The 17,660-nt window shown below is 44.7% G+C and overlaps 1 protein-coding gene across 2 annotated transcripts in view; it reads left to right on the top strand.

The window, feature by feature from the left end:
* Positions 1–17,642, top strand: part of USP49 (ubiquitin specific peptidase 49) — a 69,643-nt gene extending 52,001 nt beyond the window's left edge. Inside the window, exons 4-8 of one of the 2 annotated variants that reach the window (XM_047794549.1) lie at positions 6,019–7,384; positions 9,607–9,811; positions 14,015–14,123; positions 14,646–14,700; positions 15,753–17,642. In XM_047794549.1, the coding sequence (XP_047650505.1) occupies positions 6,047–7,384; positions 9,607–9,811; positions 14,015–14,123; positions 14,646–14,700; positions 15,753–15,785 (1,740 nt within the window). In that variant the 5' untranslated portion in view covers positions 6,019–6,046 and the 3' untranslated portion in view covers positions 15,786–17,642. Of the gene's footprint in view, positions 1–6,018; positions 7,385–9,606; positions 9,812–14,014; positions 14,124–14,645; positions 14,852–15,752 lie in introns of both variants that reach the window. The other variant, XM_047794550.1, reaches the window with a different exon arrangement.
* The last annotated feature ends 18 nt before the right edge of the window (positions 17,643–17,660 follow it).

The raw sequence follows: 17,660 nt of genomic DNA, 5'->3' as shown, positions 1-17,660 counted from the left end.
TCCTTAGAGCTTTCCAACCTGTCTCAGGGAGTTCAGCCTCTACCGGAGTCTGTGGGGGGCACTCAGACCTGCAGGTCATCCCTCACTCGTCCACCCCCCTCCCCACATTCAGGGAGGATGGAGGGGAGAAAGGGAAAATGCAGCAGCCGTGAGGACCCTCACCTTTTTAGCCATCTCCTCTGCTGCGCACACACTGCCCTTAGTCAAGGGCTAACTCACCTTCTCAGTGTCTGTCCCTACTTAACTGTTTTTGTTTTTGGCCCTGCCCACCACACACGGAAGTTACCAGGCCAGGGATCAGCAAACCAGCACCACAGCAGGAACCAGAGAGGCAACAGTGACGACGCTGGATCTTTAACTCACTGAGCCACCAGGGAACTCCTGCTTTTGTTATTTTATATCTGTTTTTTCAATTTGTTTTTATTTTAGCCATAATGCAAAAAATTCAAAAGGCTACTTTCCTGGTACTTATAAACAACCTTTTAAAGCCCTATATAATACTCTAAAATGTAGCATTGGTCCCTTTTGGTTATTAACTGTATCTTAATGTGATTTCTACCTTGTTTTTTAAAAAAAACCTTGAAGTTCCCCGGTGGCTCAGCAGGTTAAACACCTGACGGTGTCACTGTTGTGGCTCGGACTTAACCCCTGGACCTGGAACTTCCACATGATGCAAGTGTGGCCAAAAAAAATCTTTATCTTAAGTGTATTGATATTAAATTAGATTTTTCCCATATCTCTCAGAAATAAACTGTTAACTGAAAAAATTCATTTTTAACGCTTGTTATTTGTAAAAGTGTGTTCACTCTGTCTTCACACACTCTTTGCAGGTTTTGCATGTAATGTAGGATACGTGGAGTAGGTTGAAGGGTTAAAATACCCTGCACTGTCGCATATGGCAGTGAGCAGAATCGCAGATGTTGATGATACCACGTAATTAGTATTCTTTTATGTAAATGAAGGCTGTCAGCATGTTACCATAGTGTCTACTCTCTCTGAAGCTGGAATTTATGCCACTTGGTCTCACCAAGACCAGGCAGGATTATTCCACTGTCCTTAGTTAAGAACTGAGAAGAAATCAATAGGATAAGAGAGAAGAAATGGAAATCTCCCCAGAGGAGAGTCTCTTAAATTTTTCCTATTTAGTTTTTTGCTGATTTTCTCCCTATAAATTTTATTTCTGGTGATGGCATTATATCTATTTAGGATCAGCTAAGAAATTTGCTATTTGAAAATAACTGGAGTAGTCCAATTAAAAAGATAAAGCATACTTCCAAGCTATAGATTCATGAAAGACTTTGTAATGTACAGTCATTGCTCATATAAAAAGATGATGTGATAAATCTAGAAATTTCTCATCAGAAGGCAAACATTGATAAGATTTCATGACCTTCTTTTAGTATTTGGTGGCATTGACTGTAGTAGGATAGTTTTAAATATTGATTATGGTTTTTGCTCCAGTTGATTCCGATTTTTAAAGTGAAACCACAGAATTTAAAGAAGCAAAGGCTAATATTTTGTCAGGTTTGTTTCCCCATATGCAGATCTATCCAGGGTATGCAAGACATTTATTTACAGTTACTGATCTACTTCACAACGGAGAACTATTAAGTACATCATGTTTGTTCCCAGTTACACCACACGTGTAGCTCTTTTAGACACTGGGTGCCCGTCACACTGGGCGATGTATATTTTAAGTGAAGATGTGAGCACTTTTATGACCTTTGGGGGTTATGAAGGAAGAGGTAGACATATCAGAAAAATGCAGTATCTTTCCTCTTTATGCCTACGGGTGTTAGGCCTTGTTCTTAAGTAAAGTGGTCGGAGGATTTATGAGAAGTTAAGTGTAACACGTTGTCTTTCCTGAGCTGAGTATACCCAAGACTGTGTTCTATTTTCCATTGGGTGTTGTTGGCTTTGTGTCATTGTTGAGTGATTTCCATTTCACGATCAGATAGGTTTCTCCTCTAGAGAAGCTAGGCTGCCTAGGTTAAATCAGTGCGGTGAGGTGCAGAGTAGCCCTGTGTTTTCCTGAATGGATTTACTCTGCCATATGGCAGGTTAGTGAGTTGCCACGACAGATTTGTAATGGGAAAAGGGCTGTGCAGGAAAGGATGTGCGTGATCAGCAGATTTATAGATCAGAAAATGAAATTGGAAGGAAGAATTTCCAGAGTGCCCTTTCCATGTAACAGCTCTCCGTGGACAAGGTGGGGAATGGTTTTCTAGTGTTTTTCTATTTTGGCCTTTGGTTGTTCCAGCATGATTGTTCTAGCATGAGAGTTGATTTTATAAGGTATCAGTGTTCTGGGTATTGTGTTGCTATATTCCTGCTCACAGAAATATTCTCTCTTTGTAGGATTTGACACTGTACTGTGTTTCGTGTGATAAGATCTCAGTAGCAATTAAATTCCTAAAGACACATCAAGGTTCCTATTGGCTAAAACCAGGATTTGCCACATTTTGAGTTATAAGAAGAGGCTATTCAGACATGATTCAGTGAGTACTGAATCTTATAAAGGAAAGAAAACATAGAGAAAATCCAAGTGACCTAAAGTATGTCCTGGTGTGTATTTAAGTCTGTGCTGTCTAATACTGCAGCCATCAGTCACATGTGGCTATTTAAATTAATTAAAATTAGGAGTTCCCTTGTGACTCACTGGGTTAAGGATCCAGCATTGTCACTGCTGTGGCTCTGGTTATAGCTGGGCCGTAGGTTCGATCCCTGGCCTGGGAACTTCTGCCAAAAAAAATCAATTGATTGAATGACTAATTACTTTAAAAGTCAGTCTTCAGTTTCACTAGCCACATGTGGCTGGTTAGTACAGTATTAGCACAGGTAAAGAATATTTCCATCATTGCAGAAAGTTCTATTGGACAATGTTGGTCTAAGTGAAAGATCTTGAGAAATAAAATTCTTTAATTTCTATGAGGAGTTCTTCATCCCTCTATAATTTACTGGATTAGTGCAGTGGTTCTCACACTAATCTCTTACATTTCTCTCTTAAATGTACAGGTGAATCATCTATAGCACTTGTTTAAGTGGAGATTTTAGACCTCTCCCCAGAATCTGATTCATCAGGTTGAAACTCATGACCAGAAATCTGTACATTTGACAAGTATCCTGAGGAATTCTGATGCTAGTAGGTAGTTCAGAAATTATACTTTGAAAAATATTAGGTTAGTGACAAACTTGGGAATTGACAATCTTTTGATTTTTTGTCCCCTTTTCATTCTTTTATTACTTTCTTTTGTGTCCCTAGTAATTGATTGTGAGCATCACGTGTATCCAGCTTAAACTCTTGATTGCTATTAAGTACCATTTTATCTTTTAAATGAATGTGTGTTTTAATTTGGCTATGCCTTACAAAGAGTAAACAGTTCTGTTCCGGGCTGTGTGGAAAGGTAATTCTGACAAAACACCTTTGATCACTAAGAGGTGAGCAGCCACAAGTCTTGAAATTATAAAGGTGTAAAAAAAGGGGGTTAAGGATCCGGTGTTTTCAGTGCTGTGGCTGAGGTCACTGCTGTGGCATGGATGGGTTCACTATCTGGCCTGGGAACTTATACATGCCTTGGGTATAGCCAAAAAAGAAGAGATATAACACATGATCTCCTCTCTGAAAGAGATTATATCTATTTAGGAAATGGATAAATACATTTAAGAAATGACTTAAAGGTCACCTAGCAACAAGTCAATAATTAGAAAAATAATATAGTAGAAACTAAATCCTGACAGTACTCAAAGGAAAAGCATGATCTGACTTGATGGAAGATAATCTAGGTTACCTTCCTTTGTATGACTTTTTTTTCTTTTTTTCTTTTTTGGTCTGCACCTACAGCATATGGAAGTTCCCAGGCTAAGGGTGGAATTGGAGCCACAGCAACACCAGAACCGAGCCACATCTGCGACCTATACCACAGTTCACAGCAACTTCGGATCCTTAACCCACTGGGTGAGGCCAGGGATCCTCAATGAGTGAGGCCAGGTCCGTGTCCTCATGGATATTAGTCGGGTTTGTTACCGCTGAGCCACAACAGGAACTCCACTTTCCTTTGTATGATTTAAGGGTTTTTAATATAGGGACACAGCCTCTGCCTGCTGGAATGGGCAGTTTAAAAGTGGGGAAGATCTTTGGTTTGGCCCTGTGGTGTATTTGTTTTAGTAAATAGGACCAAACCAAAAAAGGCATCTGGAAAACCAACTAAAGGTTTTCCAACTCAGAGGGCACTGGATTTAGAAGTTCTTTGGGTGACCCCACAGTCACAGAACTGTATTTACTCAGAGAAATGAAAGTGGAGAAGAAATGGGAGTGAAGGAAATCCACTTTATAAGAGGAACTGCCTTTCATTCAAAATAGCCTCTTTGGGGAGTTCCCATGATGGCTCAGTGGTTAGCAAATCTGACTAGTATCCATGAGGCCTCGGTTCAATCACTGGCCTCATTCAGTGGTTTAAGGATCCGGCGTTGCCATGAGCTGTGGTGTAGGTCACAGAAGCAGCTCAGTTCTGGTATTGTTGTGGCTGTGGTGTAGGCCAGGGGCTGCAGCTCAATTCAACCCCTAGCCTGGGAACCTCCATTATGCCACAGGTATGACCCTAAAGAGACAAAAAATAAAAATAATAAAATAGCTGCTTTCCTTTGGAAAAATTGCTTATTGCACAGCACTGACAATGCTGGGTCCTTAACCCGCTGAGCCACCAAGGAACTCCCACCAATGTTTTTAAAATTAAAAGGCATTTTCACATATATCATCCAGAAGGTGTGCTTTTTTCCTTTTGTCTTTGTAGTTTGGTTACATACTAAACTGGTCGTTTGGTTACATAGCCACTACACCTCTTAACCTACAAGTCAGATTTATCTAATTCTGTAGTTAACTATTTGTTCAGTTATGATGGTAAACATTTTCCCATCCTTTCTACAAGATGTAAATGTTCTTTTGACAAAGACACTTTGTCTTAGTCCCTCAAGGTGGCTATATCAAAAATACCATAGACTTGGGTAGCTTGTAAATAACAAACATTTATTTCTCACAGTTCTGGAGGCTGGGAAGTCCGATCATGGCACCAGATTCTGTATCTGGTAAGGACTTCCTAGTTCATAGCCATATGGCTGGCTTTTCACTGTGTCCTCACACAGTGGAAGGGGTGAGTGAGCTCTTTTTATAAAGGAACTAATCCCATTCTTGAGGGCTCATCCTAAGAGGGTCAACCCATTCATAACCTCAGCACCTCCCAAAGGCCCAGCTCCTAATTCTGTCACCTCGGGGTTAATATTTTAGCATATGAATGGGGCACAAACATTCAGACTCCAGCAGACAAATAAAATGTTAGATTGATGCTCCCTCTATCTCCCTAGCCAGAATCTTTGGACTCAAGAAAATAAAAATCATCCTCTGTACTGCAGAGGACTTTTTCTTACCTTCACCATATCTTATCTCTGCTTTTAAATACATTGAAACTGACCTGAGATTGCCTTTCATTTCAAGGTCTCCTACTGGTATGTGAAACACTATGTTTTTCTCCTCTCCTTCCCTCTCCCTCGTCCCTTTCTGCACATAGCCAAGATCTTGTCAGTGTGAGACAGAGAGGCTTTCACTTCCAAGACATCATCAATTCAGAGACGGTTTGGAATACAGGTTTCTTTCCCCTGGTGGCCAGTTGTGTGCAATGTGGAATAAGGATAATGACATTTCCACATCAGCCTTACATAAAAATTAGCTGATATTCAATAATTAAAACAGGCTTAGAAAATGTAAAGTTTCACATTGGTGCCAAACCTTCTCATTATAATTTTATGCTTCTTCCTTTTTAAGGAATTTAACTGTCCTGTGATTCCCAATGTATGCCAAAATTGCTGTTTTTCTTTCTTTTTTTAAACATCCTTCCAAAAGAACCAGTTTTGAATTGAAAACTAATGCATGTTGAGTGGGAAATGCTGGTTGCTAGCCTTTTTCTAGGAAAATATTTTGCTGAAAGGTTTCTCTCTCTTCTCTTCTGGGGCCCCTTATCGTGCCAGGTTGAAAGAGTGGAGACTTCTATAAGACATGGATAGATGCAAACATGTAGGGCGGTTGCGGCTCGCCCAGGACCATTCCATCCTGAACCCTCAGAAGTGGTGCTGCCGGGAGTGCGCCACCACCGAGTCCGTGTGGGCTTGTCTCAAGTGCTCGCACGTGGCCTGTGGCCGCTACATCGAGGATCACGCCCTCAAACACTTCGAAGAGACCGGACACCCGCTAGCCATGGAGGTCCGGGATCTCTACGTGTTCTGCTACCTGTGTAAGGACTACGTGCTCAACGACAACCCGGAGGGGGACCTGAAGCTGCTGAGAAGCTCCCTCTTGGCGGTCAGGGGCCAGACGCAGGACCTGCCGCTGAGGCGCGGGCGGACGCTGCGGTCCATGGCCTCGGGCGAGGACGCCGTCCCGCCGCAGCGCGCCCCTCAGGGACAGCCGCAGATGCTCACGGCTCTGTGGTACCGGCGCCAGCGCCTGCTGGCCAGGACGCTGCGGCTCTGGTTCGAGAAGAGCTCGCGGGGCCAGGCCAAGCTGGAGCAGCGACGGCGGGAGGAGGCGCTGGAGCGCAAGAAGGAGGCGGCGCGGCAGCGGCGACGCGAGGTGAAGCGGCGGCTGCTGGAGGAGCTGGCCAGCGCCCCTCCGCGCAAGAGCGCGCGCCTGCTGCTGCACGCGCCCCGCGCCGCCGCCCCGCGCGCACCCGCCCCGCGCGCACCTGCCGGGCCCCGCCCCGTCCCGCGCCGCGCGCCCGCCATGGCCCCGGGCGTCACGGGCCTGCGCAACCTGGGTAACACCTGCTACATGAACTCCATACTGCAGGTGCTCAGCCACCTGCGCAAGTTCCGCGAGTGCTTCCTGAACCTCGACCCGTCCAAGACGGAACAGCTGTTTCCCAGGGCGGCCAACGGCAAGGCCCCGCTCACAGGCAGACTGGCCAGCAGCTCGGCCACCGAGCTGTCGCCCAGGAGCGACGGGGCCGAGACCTGCGAACGCGAAGGCCTCTGCTTGAACGGTGGGGCCTCCCTAAGCAGGAGCCTCGAACTCATTCAGAACAAGGAGCCCAGCTCGAAGCACATCTCCCTCTGCCACGAACTGCACACCCTCTTCCGCGTCATGTGGTCCGGGAAGTGGGCCCTGGTGTCGCCCTTCGCCATGCTTCACTCCGTGTGGAGCCTGATCCCCGCCTTCAGAGGCTACGACCAGCAGGATGCGCAGGAGTTTCTTTGTGAGCTGTTGCACAAAGTGCAGCAGGAACTCGAGTCCGAGGGCACCACACGCCGGATCCTCATCCCCTTCTCCCAGAGGAAGCTCACCAAGCAGGTCTTAAAGGTGGTGAACACCATATTTCACGGGCAGCTACTCAGTCAGGTGTGTGTGTGCCCCGCCCAGTTATGACTGCCCACCACACTGGAGGTGGGTTGGTAGGCTTCCTGTGAGGGCCTCCCCCAGATTGTTGTAAGTGAACTTGCCTCCGTCTCTAACCAGGCAGTTTTTTAACTTGCCATATCACTTCACTTTCAGTAAATGTAATTAACCTTTAATAATGATACAGGTAATATAATATTCCCACTGTTATAATTACGTACCTGTTGTTGGCATGCCATCCTTTGATCATTTTTAGGAAATTAAAGGGTTTGCCTAAACCTTGGTTCCATAGTTGTTTGAAAGAGCACTCTTCTGAAGCATTCTTTTTTTTGGGGGGGGGCACGCCCAAGGCATATGAAGGGTCCCAGGCTTGGGGTTGAATCAGAGCTACAGCTGCTGGCCTACACCACAGCCATAGCAATGCAGGATCCAAGCTGAGTCTTCGACCTACACCACAGCTCACAACCATGCCAGATCCTTAACCCACTGAGTGAGGCCAGGGATTGAACCCACATACTCATGGTTCCTAGCCAGATTCGTTAACCACTGAGCCATGACAGGAACTCCTTTTTTTTTTTTTTTAACGGCCCTACCCATGGCATATGGAGATTCCCAGGCCAGGGATTGAATCTGAGCAGCAGCTGCAACTTATACCACAGTTGCGGCAATGCTGAATCCTTTACCTCACTGCTGCGCCTCTGCGGCAACTGGAACAACTGCAATCAGATTCTTAACCCACTGTGCCACAGTGGGAACTCTTTTCCAAGGCATTCTTTACACACAAAGAAGGGAGGTAGTTAGGAGGCTGCCAAAGGCCTAAGCCAAGCCTGCCTCCTGTTCCCTATTACCTGTCATTCCCTGGATCTGTAGCCAGATAAGGGCATGAGTAAAGATCATAGACAAGGCTTTGTGAAAATATACAGAAAGAATGTTTAGAGAGTTTAAATGGTGGGCAGATTAAGAGATTCAGGTAAAACCTCTACACTGTGCTACTGAGGTTTTGTGTCTAGGTATTTAGGGTTTTAAGACTGATGAGTGGGACGGGAAGAGAAAGCTTATTTAGGCTTTTTTCAGCATGTGAAAGAAGACTATCTCTCAGCACTTCTTCTACCCCCTTAAGGATGTGTAGGAAGAAGGGTGCATCTGGGATGGGTATAGTGGGTGAGGAAGTCTAATCACAAGGTACTTTGAGGCTCTTGGGACTCAGGGATCAGCGCAGGGATGCAAACAAGGGCAAAAAGAGAGGCAAGTTGGACTTGGAAAAGCAAAGTCTGGAGGAGAAAGGAGTATGAGGCTGAGAGGAGCAGACAGGAGTTTGCAAATTCTCCATCAGACTGAAGCCTTGAATGACTCCACGGTAACTTCCACCTGTAATACTGCAGCATTGAATGGTAGAGCATTGCCTTGGGAGAGGAGAAAGGAGTAGGGGATGATTTCTGGGCTGTGTGGTTTTCCAGTTCCAGCTAGCATCACAATTAGCAATACATACTAGAGGAGTTCCCATCGTGGCTCAGCCATAATGAACCCAACTAGTGTCCATGCAGATGCGGACACTAGGGAGGCCTCAATCCCTGGCCTCACTCAGTAGGTTAAGGATCCCGTGTTGCCATGAGCTGTGGTAAATGTCACAGACGTAGCTTAGATCTGGTGTTGCTGTGGCCTCGGCCTAGGTCAGCAGCTGCAGCTCCAACTAGCCTGGGAACCTCCTTATGCCACGGGCACAGCCCTAAAAAGCAAAAAAAAAGAAATACCGGAGTTCCCGTTGTGGCGCAGTGGTTAACGAATCCGACTAGGAACCACGAGGTTGCGGGTTCGGTCCCTGCCCTTGCTCAGTGGGTTAACGATCCGGCGTTGCCATGAGCTGTGGTGTAGGTTGCAGACGAGGCTTGGATCCTGAGTTGCTGTGGCTCTGGCGTAGGCCGGTGGCTGCAGCTCCGATTGGACCCCTAGCCTGGGAACCTCCATATGCCACGGGAGCGGCCCAAGAAATAGCTACAAAAAGACAAAAATAATTAATTAATTAATTAATTAATTAAAAAAAAGAAAGAAATACCAGAATAAGTAACATGCTGTAATTCCCTTAAAGTAATTTTAATATTACAGTTAGGTTTTTTTTGGAAAACTATACACTTAGTTTTGGTTGTTATGTGTCTTGTATTAAGCTAGCAAAAATGCATGTGGGAAGCATGCAAGTTTTAACATATAAACCAATCTTTTCATTCTAGGTCACATGTATATCATGCAATTACAAATCCAATACCATTGAACCCTTTTGGGATCTGTCCCTGGAATTCCCTGAGCGCTATCACTGCATTGAAAAGGGGTTTGTCCCTTTGAATCAGACAGAGTGCCTGCTCACTGAGATGCTGGCCAAGTTCACAGAGACAGAGGCCCTGGAAGGGAGAATCTACGCTTGTGACCAGTGTAACAGTGAGTGCTGGGGGCGGGGGGGCGGGAGGGGGGTTAACTGGAACGTCAGTTTAAGGTGTTTCATTTGCCTTTTTAGTTAAGAGTAACACTGAAATATTGAGTGGTTCTAAAGAATCTTTTAAAGATTTTTTTCTATTTTCCTGAAAATAAGCATATGCACATTATATATTAAAAAACAAAACAAAACCTAGGAGTTGGGCCTCCTTAGACTCCTGCTGTGACTGACGTTAGTAGGGATCATGAAATGGGGACTCCAAGAATGTATTTAGCTTCACAGTACACAGGTGTCCTGCTTAAATTCACGCATACAGAGTCTGATGGTTCTTATTTAGTCTCGATTCAGGCAGCATAGCCTGTTTGAGGTTTTGGTATCAGAAAAGTGTGCTTTTGTCTTGAATTTGTAGATTTACAGTCAGTCAGAAGTGATGCTAAGGATGGGTACAATGAGACCAAGCAACCAAGTCATATGGTGCATTGCTCTGTGGCAGCTTCATAGTTATTTTCTGCACTTGTTTGTTTTTTCACATGCCTGATAGGTTCATGTCTTGGAAGGGGTCTAAGGAAATTTTTTTTTTTTTTTTGTCTTTTTGCCATTTCTTGGGCCACTCCCGTGGCATATGGAGGTTCCCAGGCTAGGAGTCTAATCGGAGCTGTAGCCACCGGCCTACGCCAGAGCCACAGCAACGCGGGACCCAAGCCGCGTCTGCAACCTACGCCACAGCTCACGGCAACGCTGGATCGTTAACCCACTGAGCAAGGGCAGGGACTGAACCCGCAACCTCATGGTTCCTAGTCGGATTCGTTAACCACTGCGCCACGACAGGAACTCCTAAGGAAATATTTTTCTATCTCGACTTTAATTGCAAAGTGGAATTTTTTCCATATGGCTCTATGGGCATCTTTTGCAGCCTCCCCCACCAACCCCCACCCCATATCTTGCCACACTAACACTTAATGTTTTTGCTAACCCAGCATGGCCAGAGGAAATGCAGAGGGAATACTTGGAAGCTGATATCTGGGTTGGTTGGCATATAGACATTTGGAAACTATGATGAATAGATTGTGCAGAGATCAGAAATCAATTTGCATTCATATAGTTTGCACTACAAGTTTTGGGAACAACAATCCTATGATAGCCCTTTTAATATTTTTGCACATGGTCTTTTATTTATTTATTTTTATTTTTTGTCTTCTTAGGGCCACACCTGCAACATATGGAGGTTCCCAGGTTAGGGGTCTAATCGGAGCTACAGCTGCCAGCCTACACCACAGCCATAGCAACACCAGATCCGAGCCACGTCTGCGACCTACACCACAGCTCACGGCAATGTTGGATCCCCAACCCACTGGGCAAGGCCTGGAATCGAACCCGCAACCTCATGGTTCCTAGTCAGATTTATTTCCGCTGCCCCACAACGGGAACTCCACATATGATCTTTTAAAAGACGTAGTAAATTGTGGGAAACCTGTTCTCTCTGAAGAATCAGGACAAAACTCAAGTCACACCTGGTATCATTTTGCCATTTTAAAACAAAATTTGAAGTGCTGTTGGTTAACTCTAGACTCATCTGTCCTGTTTGATGTCAAGATATAAAGGTATTGGCAAATTATCTCATTAGAACAGTATCTGTTTGTTTTAAAATAGTGATCCATAAAGCTTTTTTATTATAAGGAACAGAAGAATATTAACAGCTTTAACTTCATCATTCTCGGACCAGATAGATTAGGCAAAAAATACCTGTATTTATTTTTGCAAGAAAGGACTGTTTTTCTGGTTGCCAGTTGTGCCCATTTAAAGTAATACTCTAGGCAAGCTCAAATAGTAACAGGAAAGGAAAGCTATGGTGAAGGAAAAAGATCACTGACCTTGTGCTTGTGAAGTTTCAAAACTATCAGTCTTCTACCTCTCAGTGTGGACAGCTTAATCAAATGGAGATAGAACTGATCAATCTCAATTGAATCAGTAATTTCTTTCTCTTTGTGAATTTCATTTTAGGGAAACAAAGCCAGATTCTACATTGTCTTCATCTTAGCTCACATACTCCCTCTGCTGAGAGTGGCAGTCACTGCCAGGATTCCCAGGCAGAGCTGCAGTAATTTTCAAAAATCTGCTGGTGAATAGGAATGTAAAATAAGGCCAGAGCCCTCTTTGAATTCTCTTTCTGCTCATGCCCTTACATATCACGACTGCCAGCCCTAGAAGAAGCTGGAATCTAGCTGCTGCAATCTATTATGAGAAGCAACAACTCCATATCCTGTTGTCACAGAAAGCTCTGTGATACAGCATCTGGCTGTGATTCACTACCTTTCATGAATGGTGCAGTCAGGACTTTGAATCAAATGCCAGGCTCTTCAGACACTGAGACCATGATATCAACAGCTCAAAGACAATTAGCAGGCACCACAGTGGACCACTAATTTTATATTCCCATCCATTCACTGATTTAATTAATATAACAGAGCACTCATCAGTAAATGGTTATAGAGGAGGCTTCTGGTGGAAATTAAGAGAACTTTATTGCACCCACAATTCAGTAGGTTTAGAAGCAAAATTGGAATCTCAAGCACTGGTTCTGCTTTGAGCTGGGTGAACTTGGCCAGCCTGTCAGCCTTGTCCTGTGTATCTAGCAGTGTCTTGCTACCAAGAAACGTGTTTCAGAAAATAGGTAGGACAGGGAGTTCCTGTTGTGGCTAAGCGGAGGCAAATCCGACCAGTATCTATGAGCAAGTGAGTTTGATCCCTGGCCTTGCTCAGTGGGTCAGGGATCCGGCATTGCCATGAACTGTGGTGTAGGTCACAGATGTGGCTTGGATCTAGCATTGCTATGGCTGTGGCATAGGCTGGCAGCTGTAGCTCCTACTTGATCCCCAGCCTGGGAACTTCCATATGCTGTGGGTGGGGCCCTAAAAAAGGAAAAAAAAAAAAAAAGAAAGAAAGAAAGAAAATAGGATATAAAACCAGCAAAGTTTCTTTTCTAAATATTTGTATAGGCCACAAGCAAATCACACGGGGGAAAAAAATCTATTTAAATACACTGTCCTCGGGAGTTCCTGTCGTGGCACAGTGGAAATGAATCTGACTAGGAACCACGAGGTTGTGGGTTTGATCCCTGGCCTTCCTCAGTAGGTTAAGGATCTGGCATTGTCCTGAGCTGTGGTGCAGGTCACAGACACTGCTCGGATCTGGCATTGTCCTGAGCTGTGGTGCAGGTCACAGACACTGCTCAGATCTGGCATTGTCCTACTCAGATCTGGCATTGCTGTGGCTGTGGCGTAGGCTGGCGGCTACAGCTCCCATTCAACCCCTAGCGTGGGAACCTCCATATGCAGCAGCTAAGGCCCTAAAAAGACAAAAAGACAAAAAAATAAAAATAAAATGAAATAAAGTAAATAAAAAAATAAGTAAATACACTGTCCTTTAGTAATCCATCTTCTCTTACCTTTTTCCTAAGCCTGAAATATATGCATTATTCCCCATTTCACAGGAAAGGTAACTGGAGTTTAGAGTTTTGAACGACTTGTCTAATAGTGTACAATTAGCTGTGAGCAGGAAATAGAGTTAGACCTACCTGATGAAAACAAAAGATTTTTAAAGTGATATTAGATCATAATTTAAATTATAAGCTCTAAATTATATATAGAGGCACAGAACCCTAACATATGCGTCTACTCTATGTGCATGTGACTTTCTGTAATATTGTTAATAAAGCCATAATATCAGGAGTGTACCATCCTCAACCCCTATCAACTTTGGAAGTTGCTGATGCAAAAAGTTGAAAGTAGATGTTTCAGGATTACATTTGGTTGTTTAACTCAAATAACCATGATTTAAAATGAGATGTAATTATTCTTCCCTCTTATATAAAAGAAGTCAAAGGACATTCAGGGGTTGCCATGGTAGCTGCATGGTCACTGGGGACCCAAGTTCTTGGCATCTTTCAACTTTACTATCCAAGTTCAAGGTTTCCATTCTTAAGGTTATCTTATGGGCCAAGAGGAATTCCAGCAGTTGCAAACAGTGGGAAGGACAAAGGATGCACCTTACAACTGAGTCAGTCTTCACATCGCTGCCCCAAAGAAAACTGAGGTTTAAATACTGAGAATTAAGAATGCATATGGAATGGCAAGTCACCATCTCTGCCATAACTAGGAAAGAATAAGCCTCCTCACAATCTATGTCTTATACCTTCCCCAACCATATAGGCAAACGACGAAAATCCAATCCAAAACCCCTTGTTCTGAGTGAAGCTAGAAAGCAGTTAATGATCTACAGACTACCTCAGGTCCTCCGGCTGCACCTTAAAAGATTCAGGTGAGCTTGCTCTGGGGTGTCCCAGGTGGCTGTGAGCTGTGGGAATAGCTGCTTCCAAGGCTCTGGCGAGGGGAGGTGCTGGGAGAAGCCTGTTCCCTGGAGACCTCCTGCTTTCCATGGAGTGTGTGGCCAGGCCTGGGCTGGCCAGGCCCAGGCTTCTGCTCTCATGCCCTGTTTCATCGGCTAGCCTGCCCCGGGCGTCTGTGCTTAAAGATTTTCTAGCCTCACTTGGGCTTATATAGAGTCATTTTCAGAATACAGTATGAGAAAATCTGTGAAAAGAGGGCAGGAGGTAAACTACAAAAAAAGTATTCCCTGAATTGCTTGTTTAGGGCTTTCTAGTTTCAGAGAACATTGTGGAACATTCACAGGAAATACACATGAACATTGGTCACTACTGTCTTATTGTTGGACAAAGCAAATCCAGAAGGTTAAATTTTTTCAGTTCCCTGTTTTACCTCTGTCTACCTATGACCACACATGGCATTTCTTACTAGTAAGAGATTCGTATCCATTTTCTAGGTGGTCTGGCCGTAATCACCGAGAGAAGATTGGGGTCCATGTCGTCTTTGACCAGGTATTAACCATGGAACCTTACTGCTGCAGGGACATGCTCTCCTCTCTTGACAAAGAGACCTTTGCCTATGATCTCTCCGCGGTGGTCATGCATCACGGGAAAGGGTTTGGCTCAGGACACTACACAGCCTATTGCTACAACACAGAGGGAGGTGCGTGCGCTTTACTCTGTGGGGCGGGGGACACGGAAAAGGGTTGGTTTGTCCACATTTCATTCCTTTCTTTTTATTTCACCTATACAGGGATATTTCATACATTAAAATCCAGTGGAAAGAATGATGAAAGATGGATTCAAATTTTGGATATGTCACTAAGTAACAATATGAGATTGTTCTAGGAATTGACAGGAACTAACATGTAAAAGCACCGAACACGCTGCCTAGCACCTAACAGTCAGTTAACGCTAGAGGTTATTGTTGTTAACACTTCTGCTGCAGACCTCAGTTTCCTTCTTGGTTTTGCAGAAACAGTATGACCTACCCAACGTCATGAAGTTACTGTATGAATCTCACTAGCCTCCGCTCATAGTAAAGCCGAGGACACTGACTGAACGCTTACTCTGTCTGTACTACTTCCCTTACCGTGGGAGGTGTAGGGATTCAAGGGCCCTTCCCAAAGAGCTTTCGGTCCCTGTTCCCCAGAGCAGAGCCTTTCAGCTGCTGCGCTGAGGCAGGTGGGCTGCAGATGTTTTCAGTCCCACAACAGTTCTCTACTTATATGTCCCCTTTCCTCCTCCTTCTCTTCCCATCCCTCAGCCCCGAGTCTCCTGTCTTTGTAGAAGGCCCTAGGGGGCAGTGAAAAAGCCTGAATGAAATGAGGACAAAAATTACAGTCAGTTGATACTGTAAAAGTACTGCGGTGGGGCTTGTGGGGTTGAAACCAATGGTTTCAGGGAAGTCTGTTGGTTCCATTTACTTGTCTCTTCCTATATCACCAACAATCAAAGGTTGGCCCGATTCAGAACTCCTCTCTCCCTTTCTTCATCTCATTTGCCTGCTGATTGGAAATATAAGCTGGGTAGTCATTTTCTCTTTCTTTCATTTGGTTTCCTAGGTTTTTGGGTCCACTGCAATGACTCAAAGCTGAATGTATGCAGTGTCGAGGAAGTGTGCAAAACTCAAGCCTACATCCTTTTTTACACTCAAAGAACAGTTCAGGGCAATGCAAGATTCTCAGAAACCCAACTCCAAACTCAGGTGCAGTCCAGCAACAACAATGAGGGCAGACCACGGACCTTCCCCTGAATGGGAGGCATGTATCAAGGACTGGCTTGCTTTTAAACTACTGGTGTCTGTACATCCTTCCTCTTATAGGAAATAAGGTTTACTGCAGGAACAGATACACTCGGTTTGCCTCACTGGGTCTAGAGCGCAGGTGCCAAGTGACTCATGTCCTATCATAAAATTTGTCGTCACTTTCTTTTAAATGGGTTTAGAAATTCCCTCCTTTGAGAAAACAAATCAAAAGGAGTAACTTCTATGAAGACTCATCAGTTGCTTTTGAATATAGAGGGATCTGGGTGGAGGAAAGAGGGAGTAAACTGGTCTTATCCAGCCTTATTTTTGTTTTGTTTTGTTTTGTTTTCTTCTCCTATGTGATTCCCTTGCTCATCAGGACTCCTTGCAGCACCAGAAGCCTCCTGATGTGAGCAGCCCTTGACAGAGCACATCAGGAGGGGCCCTGGGTCAGCAACTTGCTGGATAGGATTGGTTCCAAGGGGGGAGGCAAAATCTAAGGATTTGCTCCTACAAAGAAAGAGTTGAAAACACAGACTTCCTTTTTTAAGGGGCTGGCAGCTGAAGAGTGGAATGAGATGCATGGAACAAATTTCTCCATGCAAAATGAGGTTTCTCCTGTGTCACACCCTCCCTGGCTGCTGCTATCATTTAACCTTTCCACATCCTCTGAGACTGGCATGGCTGTCCCTTCATTCTAAAGAAGGAGCAGTCCACGTGGGAAGCATGACAACTCTCTGGTATGGTGAGGTGAAGGGCCCTCCTGCCTCCCCAGTTCTGTAGTAGATCCCTGGTTCAGGTCGAGGGCATGCACATAGTTTGGTTTAAGGTGACTTTAGGTCAGTTCTGGAGCTTTCTCTGAACTCGGTTGGGGGTGCGGAGTGGGGGTAGCTGGTTGTCCAGGATTTATCTAAATGCCTGTTACCTGTGCTTACCTTGGTGCAGCATGCAGCTTTATTTCTTGCCCCTGGAGGGCCAGACCATTCCTGTTCACAAGGTGTGGGAGACTTTGCTTTTCTAAGGCTTTCAGGAATCTGCCTCCTATGTCCGAACAGTTTATTGCTGATGGCCCTGGCCTGTTTCCTCCCACATCTGCTAATCCCTACTGCTTCTTTACCCCACCCTCACTCAGTCCATCACAGAGAAAAGCAAGAGTGCCCTATCTTCAACTCCAGAGCTAGTGAAATATTTGTCTTTTTAAACTGGGTCAGTTTCTAAGTGGCATGAAAACTGCCCAGATGGAAACCCTCTGTCCCATCAGGCACCATTGAATTTCCTTCTCAATCCTTCGCTTAGATTCTCTAGTAAAAGTGAAAGCAAACCATAACTCTCACTGTGGGAATGCTGCAGCCCGCCTCGGCCTGTCACTCTGAATGCTCATCTTTTGACTGAGTGTGTCATAGTCATATTTCAATTCAGGTAGAAGTACACTTTGCCACCTGAAGAGAATACATGTGAAGGGAGCTTGGGGAGGGGTGGGAAGTTGGGAAAAGAGAGGCTGAAGAATGAGGGTCGTAGCTTTGGCGACATTGAGGGACTACATTTCCCAAGCAGATCTGTAGCATTTGCTGTTGACCTCTTTTGAGATGAATTCTCCCATAGGACCTGCCAGACAGCACTGAGACTTGGAGGAATCAGACAGAAAATGGCTCACCCTGATAAGGAAGGGGAGTAACTATATTTTAAATTAAACTTGCTTTTTCCAACACTGTGAGGTTTCTGTAAT

Source organism: Phacochoerus africanus, chromosome 9 (assembly GCF_016906955.1).
Source record: "Phacochoerus africanus isolate WHEZ1 chromosome 9, ROS_Pafr_v1, whole genome shotgun sequence".
Lineage (NCBI taxonomy): Eukaryota > Metazoa > Chordata > Mammalia > Artiodactyla > Suidae > Phacochoerus > Phacochoerus africanus.
The sequence above is the reverse complement of the archived record's forward strand: the minus strand, read 5'-3'. Positions and strand labels throughout refer to the sequence as shown.